This window comes from Schistocerca nitens, chromosome 11, assembly GCF_023898315.1.
Source record: "Schistocerca nitens isolate TAMUIC-IGC-003100 chromosome 11, iqSchNite1.1, whole genome shotgun sequence".
Taxonomy (NCBI): Eukaryota; Metazoa; Arthropoda; class Insecta; order Orthoptera; family Acrididae; genus Schistocerca; species Schistocerca nitens.
In genome coordinates this window covers 26609905-26624811 of record NC_064624.1, presented here as the reverse complement: position 1 = coordinate 26624811, position 14907 = coordinate 26609905, and the positions used below count along the sequence as shown (strand labels likewise).

Below are 14907 nucleotides of genomic sequence, written 5' to 3'. Positions count from 1 at the left end.
CACAACTATGGGTGCTTTGTTTATGCATCTGCTCGCCAATCCCTTTTACGCCATCTCAACACTATCCACCATCATGACATCCATTTGGCCACAGATGCATTTTACACCAGCCCAGTTGATAGTCCGTATACTGAACTACCACTATCCTACTGCTGTGACTTTCTCCTCAGCAGGTATGCATGCCATTTGTCTGCCATGCGTGGCCACCCTCCCCATGCCTCCTTCTTTGATGGTTCCTTAGACCATTAGTATGGGGCTTGTCCCTCTTCCCTGTTACCTCCTAGCATCTGCTTTTGCCACTTGCTACAGTGGCTTAACTTCATGCTACCTTCAGTTTTCCCCATGGGTGTGAACCCTTCACCACCTTGGGTTCGTGAAGCGGCCCATGTTAACCTTGGCCTTAATTCACTTCCTAAGAACACTATTCTAGCCTCACTCTGTCGCCTCTGTCAAGACCTTCGCATGGAACTTAGCGATAGTATCTTTGTATATAGTGATGGCTCATGGACTGACCGTAGGGTCAGGTGTGCATTCATTATTGGCACCCGTGTCTTTTGATATCTGCTTCCAGCCCACTCCTCAGTATTTACAGCCAAGCTTTTTACCATGTATCAGGCTGTGGAGTACATCCGGTGACACAGCCTTCCCGATTGTATCCTCTGTTCAGACTCACTCAGCACCCTCCAAAGTCTCTGTGCACTGTACACCGCCCGACTCACTCAGCACCCTCCAAAGTCTCTGTGCACTGTACACCGCTCATCCCTTAGTGCTGCAGTTCGAGTAAATCTGTCATTTGCTCATTCTTCGTGGAGCCAATGTCATGTTTCTGTGGGTCCCTGATCATGTCGTTCTGCCAGGAAACGATGCCGCTGATGCTGCTGCCAAGGCTGCAGTCTTCTTACCTCAGCCCGTGAGCACCTCTATTCCCTCTGATGATCTCTGCATTGCTGTCTGTCAGGTGGTGTTGTCCCTTTGGCATCACCAATGGTCCTCCCTTCATGGGAATAAGCTTTGGCTTTTTAAGCCTCTCCCGATGCCTTGGACGAGTCATTTTCTTAGATTGTCCATAATGTTCATCAAACCACTCATGAACAATTGTGGTCTGGTGACCAGGCTACGGTTTTCTAGTCACCTAGGGTCCAACCAATTTGCTCACAAACCCAGGGAGCCACTGCAGGCAATGTCATGCTGTTGGCAAAGGCACTCACATTGGTTGTCTGCTGCCATGGTCCATTAATACCAAATTTTGCTGCTCTGTCGTAACAGATATGTCTGCTGTACATCTCACATTGATTTATGTGGTTATTTCATGCAGTGTTGTTTGACTGCTAGCACCAACAGTACACAAACGTTGCTGCTCTCATTTGTTAAGTGAAGGTCAATGGGCATAGTGAGAGATAATGTAAGAAATTTGGTGTTTTCATCACACCCCTTACACCATATGTCTTGGAATATGTAATTCCCTAATGATTTCCAAAATGGAATGTCCTAAGCATCTAGCTCCAACTACCATTCCGCATTCAAAATCTGTTAATTCTCATTGTGGGGTCATAATCACTATGGAAACCTCTTCACATGAATCACCCAATAACAAATGACAACTCTGCCAAGCACCTTCAGTTTATGTGTTGTGTATGTGATAATACCACCATCTTTGCAAGTGAATATCACTGTCCCATGACTTTTATCACCTCACTATGTATGTTCTTCAATGAGTTACACAATAATTCAACTAAACATACTCAGAGGTGCCCACACTATAAACATATTTAACCTCTGACTGTAGGGACTGAAGGCTACAGTTAAATACATGAAAGTATAAAGTTGATAACTTCTAGACCACAAATATAACATTAACTCTTAGTGCTCAACCAATGGGGTAGCCTAGACAGCCATATTTGGTCATTTTATTATTTCTATGCGCATACTTCAGAAAATGTAGTTTAATTGATGCACCACATTAATGAACTCCCCAAACCGTTCTTTTTGCAGTGATGTGTTGAGCAAAAATATTATGACATATGATGTCGGCAGATAAAATGATTACCTGTTTTCCAAGTTAAAAGTGAACATTGCTTCATTATTGTGGGGAGGGGGTGAAGAATTTATGTTGATCCCACCAGTAAGATTTTGAGAAGTATGATGAATGATATACCGGGTGATCAAAAATTCAGTATAAATTTGAGAACTGAATAAATCAAGGAATAATGTAGATAGAGAGGTACAAATTGGCACACATGCTTGGAATGACATAGGGTTTTATTAGAACCAAAAAAATACAAACGTTCAAAAAAAAGTCCGACAGATGGCACTTCATCTGATCAGAATAGCAATAATTAGCATAACAAAATAAGACAAAGCAAATATGATGTTCTTTACAGGAAATGGTCAATATGTCCACCATTATTCCTCAACAATAGCTGTAGTCTAGGAGTAATGTTGTGAACAGCATGTCTGGAGTTATGGTGGGGCATTGGCATCGGATGTTGTCTTTCAGCATCCCTAGAGATGTCAGTCAATCACGATGCACTTGAGACTTCAGGTAACCCCAAAGGCAATAATTGCATGGACTGAGGTCTGGGGACCTGGGAGGCCAAGCATGACGAAAGTGGCGGCTGAGCACACAATCATCACCAAACGACGCGTGCAAGAGATCTTTCACGCATCTAGCAATACTTTTTTTTTTCCTTGGTTCTAATAAAACCCCATGTCATTCCATGCTTGTGTGTCAATTTTTACCTCTCTATCTACATTATTCTGTGGTTTATTAAGTTTTCAAATTTATACTGACTTTTTGATCACCTGGTACTTCAGACGGGAGAAGTAAACACTGGAACACTCTGGATTGCATCTTCAGATTAGACTAACCACTACTTTTGCCACAGATCCATTTACTAAGTCTGTGTTCATTTCTCTGGGTTCTTGTTTCAGCCATGGGATAATGAACTTTGTTAATGCTGATATTATAAGACTTCTGAAGGGATACAAATCCACAATTTAGTGAAAAACAGTTTTACTTCCTTGCAGGATATGTGTACTTTGTCAAATGTCTGGTGTGGTGGCACTGAAGGTAGTTTATCTCCCATGGTCTAATTTAGACTCCAGTGACTTCTTTTCACACTATAGTGAAGTTCTTAAGAATTGTCTGCATAATGTCTCAGAAGAGAAATTTAAAGTGTTTGTCAAGTTACATTTTTCTTTATGTAACTAGATTTAATGGGACTACTGTGAATGGTATCTTTTTTAATAATGTGAATAAATATGATGTGCAATATCAATAAATGTAATGTAATTCATGGGCATATTTTAATTTTCAACATAACACTAAAAAACAGTGAATACAGACAAAATAAAGGATATATTGTACTTCAAAAATAATATTTCAACTTTGCTTGTATGCAGGGTGAGATGACAAAGAGAAGCCAACCCCAAGTCTACCCAGAATGGGCAAATTTAGCGAGCTGTGGTGTTAGCTGAGATATAGCAGAGAATGTGGCGAATTTTCTGACTTAAGTACTTTTTAATGTTTATAGCTGCTGAATTATTACACAGACTTTAAGAAATGGAATTACATGTTTTATTCACTTGCATTAGAAAGTGTGTTCCAAGGGGTTTTTAATGGGACAACACGTGTTTAACTTAATCCAAATGTACACAAGATAACAGTACTGCAAACCATTTCCCCACCATTAGCAGAAGAACATTTGTCCTACTGTACCAAATGTAAGCAAACATGTAACTCTGGCACAGTTCATATTTTCATTAATACAGTTGTTTAACAAGTGCTCAGACTGCTGTACCGACAGCATTGTATGCTGAATTTCAAGGGACCTTATGGCAGCAATGGCCTGTGCTGTATAGCACATCATGTCTTCAGGATTTTTGGTTTTCCTTGTGGGCTTCTTAATTTAATTTTCATCACAGATAAAAGACCAGAAGCGTTAAGGTTGGCAAGATGTAGGCCATTTTATATTTCACAAATGATCACTCTAACAATTTGAAAGTTTTCTGCTAAGTATATCTGTAATTACCTTTGTAGAATGGATAGTACATTTGTTGTGGTGGTACTAAATGGATTGCATTGTGGCCAGTGGGCTCTCTTTCCAGTAAGTGGAGCTACATATCTCTTATGAACTGCAGAGACTTGTAGTTACTTAGAACACTATCAATGAAACAGGTGCACAAGATACAATTCCTCAAAAGGCTGTAACACATATTGACAGACAAAGGTTGTTTATTCACTTCTCTTGGCGAGCATAGCTTTCAGCTGACCAGTAGTGCATGATGTAAACAATAATTTGCTACTAACATTCATTTTAATTGGATTACTCTAGTGAAGTTGTCTTCTCCCTTGACAAATTTTGCCCCTCACCTACACTTATGCCATTATTAAATTGACAATTTCGCATTGCTTTTGATGAGTCCTGTCAACTGACTTCTTCTTGTAGTCAGGTTGTGCCAAATTTAATTCAGTCATCACTAGTAATCTGATCTAAAATTGCAATCTTCAGCTTTCTTTTGTAGTAGCATATTTCAAGTGCTTCTCATCTCTCATCATCGATCACTATTATCATCCATTTTATTACTTATCTTCCATGTTTCACATCTGTAGAAGGCTACACTTCAGAAAAGACTGCCTAACAGATAAGTGCTTATTCACTCTTAACAAAAGTTACTTTTTTGGAACTGTATTTTCATGCTATTGCAGGTCTGTATTTTATAGCCTTCCTATTTTGCCCATCATCAGTCAGTTTCCTATACAAACATCAAAACTCATCTTCTGCAATTAATGACTGTATATCTCTAATTCTGTCTGCATCTCATTATTTAATTTGACTTCATTTCATTACCCTTCTTTTGATTTTGTAGATACTCATTGTATAAGCTCCTTTCAAGACTGTGTCAGTTCCGTTTAATTTTACTTTCAAGTCTTTTTCTGTCTTTGATAGGATTACAGTGTTATCCAGTGTGACAGTGTAGTCGATGGCAGTGGGATCACTTGTGGAAAAATTCCTGTAGTAGTTGGTGTGAGAGCTGTACCTTTTTTTCGACTGAAGTCAGCTGAAAGGTATACCTACTTAAAGGAAGTCCCACTAACTAAGGGCTCACCTTCAGAGGACATATTTCCAAGTAAAGGAATTACCGTATTTCACCAAAATGTAAGAGGTATTAGAGATAAAGTTAGTGCACTGCTTATAGATGTTGACTCTAAAATTATTGGTATATTGGAGCACCACTTAAATAATTTGACAATTCAGAGGCTTCCTTTACAAGGATACGGATTAGCTGGCTGTTTTTCAAGGAGTCCCTTGCAGGGTGGGGGAGTGGCTATATACGTAAAAAAACAGTATTCCATTTGAGTCCATAGACTCCTTTCAAGAATGTGTCAGTTTCGTTCGATTTTACTTTCAAGTCTTTTTCTGTCTTTGATAGGATTACAATGTTATCCAGTGTGACAGTGTAGTCAATGGCAGTGGGATCACTTGTGGAAAAATTCATGTAGTATTTGGTGTGAGAGCGGCACCTTTTTTTAGACTGAAGTCAGCTGATAGGTATACCTACTTAAAGGAAGTCCCACTAGCTAAGGGCTCACCTTCAGAGAACATATTTCCAAGTAAAGGAATCTGATCTGACCAGATATTTGAATGTTGCGCAGGGGCAGTTGAATTGAGTGAAATTAAACTTCTAATTGTTGTTGTTTATAGGTCCCCTAACTCTGATTTGAGAGCATTTCTGCTCAAGCCAGAGAGGGTTCTTGATTCACTTTGCAGGAAGTACCAGAAATTAGTTATGTGTGGTGACTTCAATATAAATTTTGTATATGATGGTGCAAGTAAAAGGATGTTGGTAGATCTCCTAAATTCATATGATATTATGCAGACTGCCTTTTTTCCAGCTAGGCTTCAGGGGAACAGTAGCACAGCCATAGACAATATTTTTATTCATTCTTCATTACTAGATGGGCATTCTGTTAACAAAAGTGTGCATGGCCTTTCAGACCATAATGCACAAATTTTAACACTAAAAGGCTTTTGTACTCAAACGAATGTCACATATAATTACATACTATGTAGGAAAGTTAATCCAATAGCAGTAGAGAGTTTTTTAAACCTTATCAAGGAACAAATGGCAGTATGTTTATGGTGTCGATAACATAGATGATAAATATAATGCTGTTCTTAACACATTTCTCATGCTCTTTGAGAGTTGCTTCCCATTAAAACGTTCTGAACAGGGTACTAGCAGTCATAGGCAGCCTGGGTGGTTGACTAGTGGGATTAGGAATTATATCAAAATGTTAGAAGTATTCACAGTCAAGCTACAGTAGCCCATTACAAACAATATTTTAAGGTGCTTAAAAATGTTATTAGGAAGACAGAGTATATGGTATGCAAATAGGATAGCTGATTCACAGATAAAATTGTCAGTTGTGAAGGAAGTGTGTGGTCAGCAGCACAAGGTCGATGATACAAAGTCAGATCATAGTAAAAATATTTCTGTTATTGACAAATCAGATATATGTACAGCATTTAACAATAATTTTGGAAGCACTGCAGGTGAATTACATAAAAATTTAGTTTCTACGGGGAATCACATAACTTCCTTGGCGAATGCCTTTCTGAGATTAATGTCTGAAAATCTCTGTGATACAGACAAGGGAGAGATTGAGTCAATAATTAAATCACTGAATACTAAGGACTCTCATCGACATGGTGGAGTGCCTAACAGAATATTAAAGTACTGTGCTGCAAATGTTAGCCCTGTATTTAACCATATTTGTAATTTTTCCTTTAGGAATGGTCAGTTTCCTGAACGATTAAAATGCTCAGTAGTAAAGCCTCTTTGTAAAAAGGGTGAAAGGTATAATGTAGACAATATTAGATCTATTTATATGCTATTAGTGTTTGCTAAGGTTATTAAACAGGCTGTGTATGTAAGGATAATTGATCATTTTATATTGCACAATTTGCTATCAAATGTACAGTTCAGCTTTAGAAGTTGTTTAACAATTGAAAATGCTATATTCTCCTTTCTCTTTGAGTCACTGGATAGGTTAAACAAAAGGTTTTGAATGCTGGGCATATTTTTTGATTTAACGAAGGCATTTTATTCTGTTGTTCACAAAATATTGCTCCAGAAGTTGGACCATTATGGAATACAGGGAGTAGCTCACAATTGGTTCACCTCTTGCATGAGCAACAGACATCAAAAGGACATTATTCACAATGTTGAGAATGGCTGTGACATAGGGTCTGACTGGGTAACAGGTCAGGTGGGGGGTGCCCCTGGGACCAGTGTTGAGCCACTCCTGTTCCTTATTTATATAAATGATATGTCCTCTAGTGTTATGGGTAACTCTGAAATATTTCTGTTTGCTGATGACACTAGCTTGGTAGTAAAGGATGTTGTGTTCAACATTGGCTTGGTTTCAAGTAGTGCAGTTCATGACATAAGTTCATGGCTTGTAGAAAATAAACTAATGCTAAATCACAATAAAACTCAGTTTTTAGCGTTTTTAACACACAATTCAACAAAACCTGATGTTTTAATTTCACAGAATGGGCTTATGATTAGTCAAACTGAACAGTTCAAATTTATAGGTGTTCAGATAGATAATAAACTGTTGTCGAAAGCCCACGTTCAGGATCTTGTTCAAAGACTTAATGCTGCCATTTTTACTATTCGAAAGGTATCTGAAGTAAGTGATTGTTCAACACGAAAATTAGTGTTCTTTGCTTATTTTCATTTGCTTATGTCATATGGTATTATATTTTGGGGTAACGCTTCCCATTCTATAAGCATATTTTTGGCTTAGAAACAGGCAGTTTGGGCAATAAGTGGTCTAAGTTCACAAACCTCTTGTCGACGCCTGTTCGTGAGTCAGGGTATTTTGACATTGGCCGTACTATCATTTCTTGTTAGCAGTATTAGCTTATTCACAAGAATAAACAACTTTCACTCAGTTAATACTCGGCAGAAATGAAATCTGCATTTGGATCAGACTTCCTTCACTCATGTGGAGAAAGGTGTGCAGTATACTGCTGCATCCGTTTTCAGGAAGTTACTACTCAAGTTCAAAAATCTTAGCAGTGATCCACGCACTTTCAAATCAAAATTGGAGTTTCCTCATGGGTCACTCCTTCTATTCTGTTGAGGAGTTCCTTGAAAAAGTAAGCTGATTCCTATTGTATTGTTGATTGTGTTTACTTAAACTTATGGATTGACTTTTTTCCTTTGGTTCTTTGGTTCCTAACATCTTAATCTACATCCATACTCCGCAAGGCACCTGACGGTGTGTGGCGGAGGATACCTTCAGTACCTCTATTGGTTCTCCCTTCTATTCCAGTCTCGTATTGTTCGTGGAAAGAAGGATTGTCGGTATGCCTCTGTTATTACTTGTATGTTGTAATTTCATGTAATGACATATTCCATGACCTTGGAGATTTGCTCCTATGGAACCTGATGTGTAAATAAATAAATAAAATCGACAAACTGTAGTTTTCATTTCTTCTCCCTGAACTTTAATTCACGTACTAAATTTTTTCTTGGTTTCTTTTACTGCTTGCTCAATGTTCAGGTATAAAAACATGGGGATAGGCTACAACTTGATCACACTTACTTCTCAACTACTGTCTTCATTTCATGTCCTTTAACGCTTAGAACACCAAAATGGTTTCTGAACAAGTTCCAAATAAGTTTTGTTCCCTGTGTTTTTTCTGTGCTACCTTCAAAATTTCAAAGAGTGTGTTCCAGTCAGCATTGTCAAAAGCTCAGCTTACATCTAAATGCCCTATAAACAGAGGCTAGCCTTTCTTACCTGCTGAGTTAAGTTGTGAGGTCAGTATTTCTTCATGTGTTCCTACATTTCTCCAGAAACCAAAATTAATGTTGCCAAAGTTGGCTTCTGTCAGTCACTTCATTTGTGTGTAAGTCATTCATGACAGTATTTTGCAATAACGACTTCTTAAACTGATGGTTCAGGATATTCACACGTCAGCTCCTGCTGTCTTTGGACCTGGAATAATCACGTTCTTATTAAATTCTGAGAACATTTTTTTTTTTCATATATGTTACATGCTAAATAGTTTTTTCCTCATGAATGAATGAATGAATGAGTGAATAAATAAAAACACTGAGCTTATACTTTAAGAGAAGTGTGTGATCTTGAGTCATGTTTTAATTTGGTGCATGCTATTAGTGTATTCTCCTCATCCTCTTAAAGAAAAGCACTTTATACAATAATTCATATGAGAGATTCCTAATGTTGTGAATTTAGCATGTGCATGTACTGCATGTTGAACGATAGTAATGAATCTCTTACATTATTTCTTTGTTACAGATGTTCAGCCATCCCGAATATGATCCTCTGGGAGTTAAGATGGAGGAGGTAAGCTACTGCTATGTCTTAAGGTCTGTTAAGTCTTTCTTTTCTCGGGATATATCTCTTGTCTAAATTCTGTGTGCACTTAGTGGAGCCTCAAATTCCAGAGGAGGAGGGTGTAGTATTCACAAGGAGAAACACATTCAGCTTTAGGTGCTGCATTTTTTATACAGCAGGTGGATACTTGAGGAAACACACAATTCATACTGCTAATCCATTGTTAGTTGTGAGGCATGGGAATGTCAAATAGATTACAGATGAATGGGTAGTTTTATTGTACATGATTTCTGCAGGGGAAATAGGACTCCTTGCTTTTTGGAACCATAAAACCAAGTTCTGAACTTATGTACTCGCAATTGTAGTTTGTATTGGAAAATGTTCAGACGTCTTTGAAACGAAAGAAAGTCTCAACTCCCCTACTTGGCAGATTATAGGACAACATGACTGAGAAGTAAATGTACTTCTTCATCTCTGATTTTGCACAAATTTATGATACATGCAGGGCTTGGCCAGAAATGAGAATGACAGAAGTGGGAACTCCAGATGTCCAAGCATTTAGAAGGAATAGTATTTTGGTGCAGGTCGGGTAAGGCATGGGCCATTTATATTAGTATAGTTTATAGGGAGTGGTTGGCACAGTGAAAAGAATACAAAACAGTAATCTGAAGGTTATATGTAAATTGAAGGTCAAGGGGAGTGGAAATGAAAGGAAAGGGGAGGGATAACTGCTGTCAGCTACATTGGGACATTATGCAGAATCGGTGGTGACAAGTGAAAGTATGTACCAGACTGTGATTCGAACATGGGATCTCCTACTCACAGGGCAGGTGCGATAAACACTGCACCATCTGGGACACAGTGTTACCACAACTGCACAGACTATCTTGGCTCGCCTCACAGCCGATCCACACTCCCATCGAGTGCCACCTATCCTCAGCCCCTGTCCATTTCCTCCGTATTTACTCATCTGAGATTCCCACAGGAGGTAGGACATACTAGTGCATCCACAGGGAAGTAGCTGGATTCATTGCCTAGCTAGGCCTATAAAATTATATGAAAGTGTGGTGTCTGCTCTTTTGGACATGGACAGGAGCTGTGGGTAGGTGGTGCTAGATGAGAGTGTGGATCAGCTGTGAGGCAAACCAAGATAGTCCATGCAGTTGTGATAACACTGTGTCCTGGATGTTGCAGTGGTTATTGAACCTGCCTAGTAAGCAGGAGATCCAGGTACACATGTTCACTCCGTAATGTCCCAATGCAGCCGATAGCTGTGATTGATTCCCTTTCCTTCCTTTATACCCTCTCCACCTTTAATTTACATATAATTTATAAGAGGTGCAGATTCTGTGTCATGTCTGTTGTTTCGGACATGTCAAAAATGGTAGACAACCAACATTCATGTAGTTTGAAGGTTGTTAGGTCAAGCCCCTATGTGGATGATTCTTTTAATCTTCTAACAATATTGTGAAAGTTGCTACTCATCATATAGCAAGATGCTGAGTCACAGATAGGAACAACAAAAAGACTGTCACAAATATAGCTTTCGTCCAGTAAGGCCTTTCTCAGAATTAAATGACAATCATACACATATATACTTGTGCAAATGCAACTCACACACACATGACTGCAGTGTCAGGCAACTGAGGCCACACTGTGAGTAGCAGCACCAGTGCATGATGGGAATGGTGACTGGGTGTGGGTGAGGAGGAGGTTGGTGCGGGGAAGGGGAGGAATAGTGGGCTAGGGGTGGCGGAGGTAGAGGGTGACATCCTGTTGGGGAGCACACAGAATTGAGGTGGAAAGAGGGTAGGGCAGCCATGTGCCGTTGGGAGGTTAGATGAAGGGCAGTGGAGAGATCGGGAGGGGGAATGCAGAAAAGAGGAAAAGTAAAATGATGGTGTGATGGAGAAATGAGGGCTGTGTAATGCTGGAATGGGAACAGAGAATGGACTGGATGGGAGAGGACAATGACTTACTAAGGTTGAGCCCAGGATGTTATGGGAACATAGGAGATATTACAGGGAAAGTTCCCACCTGTGCAATTCAGAAAAACTGGTATTGGTGGGAAGGATCCATATGGCACAGGCTGTGAAGCAGTCATTGAAATAAAGTATGTCCTGTTTGGCAGCACGCTCAGGAACAGGGTGGCCCATTTGTTTGTTGGCCACAGTTTATTCGATGGTCATTCATGTCGACAGACAGCTTGCTGGTTGTCATGCCCACATAGAATACAAGACAGTGGTTGCACCTTAGCTTGTAGACTGCTTGACTTGTTTCACAGGTAGCCCTGCCTTTGATGGGATAGGTGATATTTGTGACTGGACTGGAGGTAGGTGGTGGTGGGAGGATGCATAGGACAGGTCTTACATATATGTCTATTACAGGGGTATGAGCCATGAGGTTAAGGGGTTAGAAGAAGGGGTTGTGTAGGGTTGGATGAGTATATTGTGTAGGTTTGGTGGATGGTGGAATACCACGGGGATGGATGAATAGATTGTGTAGGTTTGGTGGATGGCAGAATACCCATGGCATTCTGGCCAAATTGCTCTTAAACAGTGGGAAGTAAGAAGGTGCTTAAAACATCATTGTACGCCTGGTCTGCGATAGTACCATGCAAAACAACATGGGCTTCAAGCCCCTCCGTGAAAAACACGACCACGCCATATCACCACTGCCTCCGAATTTTACTGTTGGAACTACACGTGCTATCAGATGATGTTCACTGGGTATTCACCATACCCACACCCTGCCATCAGATTGCCACATTGTGTACTGTGATTTGTTAATCCACAAAATGTTTTTCCACTGTTCAGTCATTGAATGTTTACACTCCTTACATCAAGCGAGGCATTGTTTGGTATTTACTGGTGTGATGTGTGGCTTATGAGCAGCCGCTTGACCATGCAATCCCAGTTTTCTCACCTCTTGCCTAATTATCACAGTACTTACAGTGGATCCTGATGCAGTTTGGTCTTCCTGTGTGATTATATGGATAGGTGTCTGTCTATTATACATTACGAATCTCTTCTACTATCGGAGGTATCTGTCAGTCAACAGATGATGTTGGCCTGTACACTTTTGTACTGTAAGTGTCCCTTCACATTTCCACTTCACTATCACATTGGAAACAGTGGAACTAGGGATGTTTAGGAGTTTTGAAATTTTGTGTACAGACGTACGACACAAGTGCTCCCTGATGATTTATAATGTTTACTGAAGTTGCTGATATGGAGTACGTGGCAGTAGATGGCACCACAATGCACCTAATATGAAAAATATATGTTTTTGGGGATGTCTCTATACTTTTGATCAGATAGTGTGCTGCCTTACCCTCTTTCCACCTCAGTGCTGTATGCTCCCCAACAGCACATCACTGTCTGCCACCACTATGCTACTATCCCTCTCCCTCACTACCCCAGCCACCTCCTTACCCCCCACCCAGTTGCCTCTCACTTCATGATGCACATGTGCTGCTGCTTGCAGTGTGGTCTCAGTTGGCTGAGACTCCAGTCATGTGTGTAGGAGTTATGTTGGTACGAGTGTGTATGTGTGTGTTTGTTGTCTAATTTTGATAAAGGCCTCACTGGCTGAAAGCTATATTTGTGACAGTCTTTTTGTTTCTCCTATATGTGACTCAGCATCTCTGCAATATGGTGCACAGCAACTGCTCTTTTCATCATATTGTTCCATTCTGTCCTGGATTTTCCATTGTTTGATCTTTTAATCTTTTTATTTTCAATTTTTATATTACACTGCAAATAAACTGAAATAATGTGCAGTGTATTAGTGTACTGTATTTATTAATATTTCATAAAAGACAAGAAAAAGAGAGGCAGAGGAAAATTTGAGAGTGCAAATAAATTTAGAAGAACGCATTGTACTTAGTGTCCACAAGGACTTCGTATATAACTTTGGCTTGTAATTAAAGTGTAGAGAACTTATTCAGTTCCATTGTGACCAATTTCTACAGGAAGGGAACAGAAGTCAGACCTTGTACAATGTCTGAAATGAAGAGTTTCATCGACCTTCTTATATACACTTCAGTATTCAAATTGATTAACTAAGACATATGTTCTCTCTTTTGTATTGATGGGACTGTCCGTGCTATTTTCCGTATCACTATATCATCAGCAATATTTGCTGTAATTCTCAACTGCCTGAGATTTGACAACCCTGATGACATGGAGTTATGTAAGGTTTCTGATCCAGCAGCTGCTATAACAAACATTGTACATAAATTCAACGAAAATTTGCAGCGATCCTATATTTTTGGGGTTAATGCTACAGTTGATGAAATGCTAATCGGTTTCAAAGGACACTGTAAATTCAAAATGTATATTCCATCTAAACCGGCGAAGTATGGCCTGAAGCTTCAATGCCTAGCCGACTCCAGGACTAACTACACCTTCAACACCTATCTCTACTGTGGAAAAGGTACTGATGGAGCAGGACTTTCCTCAGACGAGAAGAAATACGCCATTATCACTCAGGCTGTCCTCAGATTGTGCAAGCCAATAGCACATGCTAACCGAAACTACACTGCTGATAAGTGGTATGTGTCAATCGAACTTGCAGATGTGCTACAGAAAAATGATTTGACCACAGTAGGAACAATGCGGAAGAACCGAAAGGAAATGCCAGCATCTTTCTTGCCTTCCTGTAGACGTGAAGTTGGAACAACGCTGTATGGATTTACCAAACACATCACGCTCATTTTGCATGTACCTAAGAAAGGAAGAGCAGTAATTCTTATATCAACAATGCATCACTCCATAGAAGATGACGTGGAAAATAAAAAACCTGTAATAATAGCCCACTATAACAACACAAAGGGTGCTGTTGATACTGTAGACGAAAAGTTTGCCAAATATTGTTAAAGTCGCTGCACACAACGTTGGACCATGGCCGTGGTTTTCCATATTCTTGACATGAGTGTTGTCAGTGCATATATTGTTCATCAGTCATTCAAGGAAAGAACTGTGCTTACCAGGATGAACTCGATGAAAGCTCTAGCAAAAGAACTGATCGAACATTCACTGCACGAAAGGATAGTGAATAAATGCCTCCCACGAGAATTGAGATTTTCTATTGTTAGAGTTCTAAGAACTGAAGTACACCTCCATGAAGAGCTGGAAAAGGAGGGCAAACTACCTAGGGATGGAAGGAAGCCATGTTGCATTTGTCCACCAAAAATGAAGAGAAAGACAAGTTACTTGTGTCGCAAGTGCAAGGTCCCAAATTGTTTGGAATGCTCTTGTAAGGTGTGTCCGCAGTGCGTGTAAGGTGTGCGTATTGTGGCCACTTTCAGTAGTGCAGATTTTTTTCTGTTTCATTTGCTGTCAAGAATACTTATTAAATTTAACACTGGTGGTACTTGATCAACATTAACCTGCAACAACCAAGTTTCAAGTAAAGAACTACACTTAGATATTTGGATATTTGTCCATCACTATAAATTTCAATGAGAATTTAGAATGCAATATGAATAGGTCTTTTTCACAGCATCGAAACAATATTTTGTTCAT

General features: G+C 39.6%; 1 protein-coding gene across 6 annotated transcripts in view; it reads left to right on the top strand.

The window, feature by feature from the left end:
• LOC126213357 (zinc finger protein 93-like) overlaps positions 1 to 14907 on the top strand; it is a 90469-nt gene that overhangs the window by 24665 nt on the left and 50897 nt on the right. For all 6 annotated transcript variants that reach the window (XM_049941062.1, XM_049941059.1, XM_049941061.1 and 3 more), the window contains one exon: positions 9341 to 9388. In XM_049941062.1, the coding sequence (XP_049797019.1) occupies positions 9341 to 9388 (48 nt within the window). The remainder of the gene's footprint in view (positions 1 to 9340; positions 9389 to 14907) is intronic.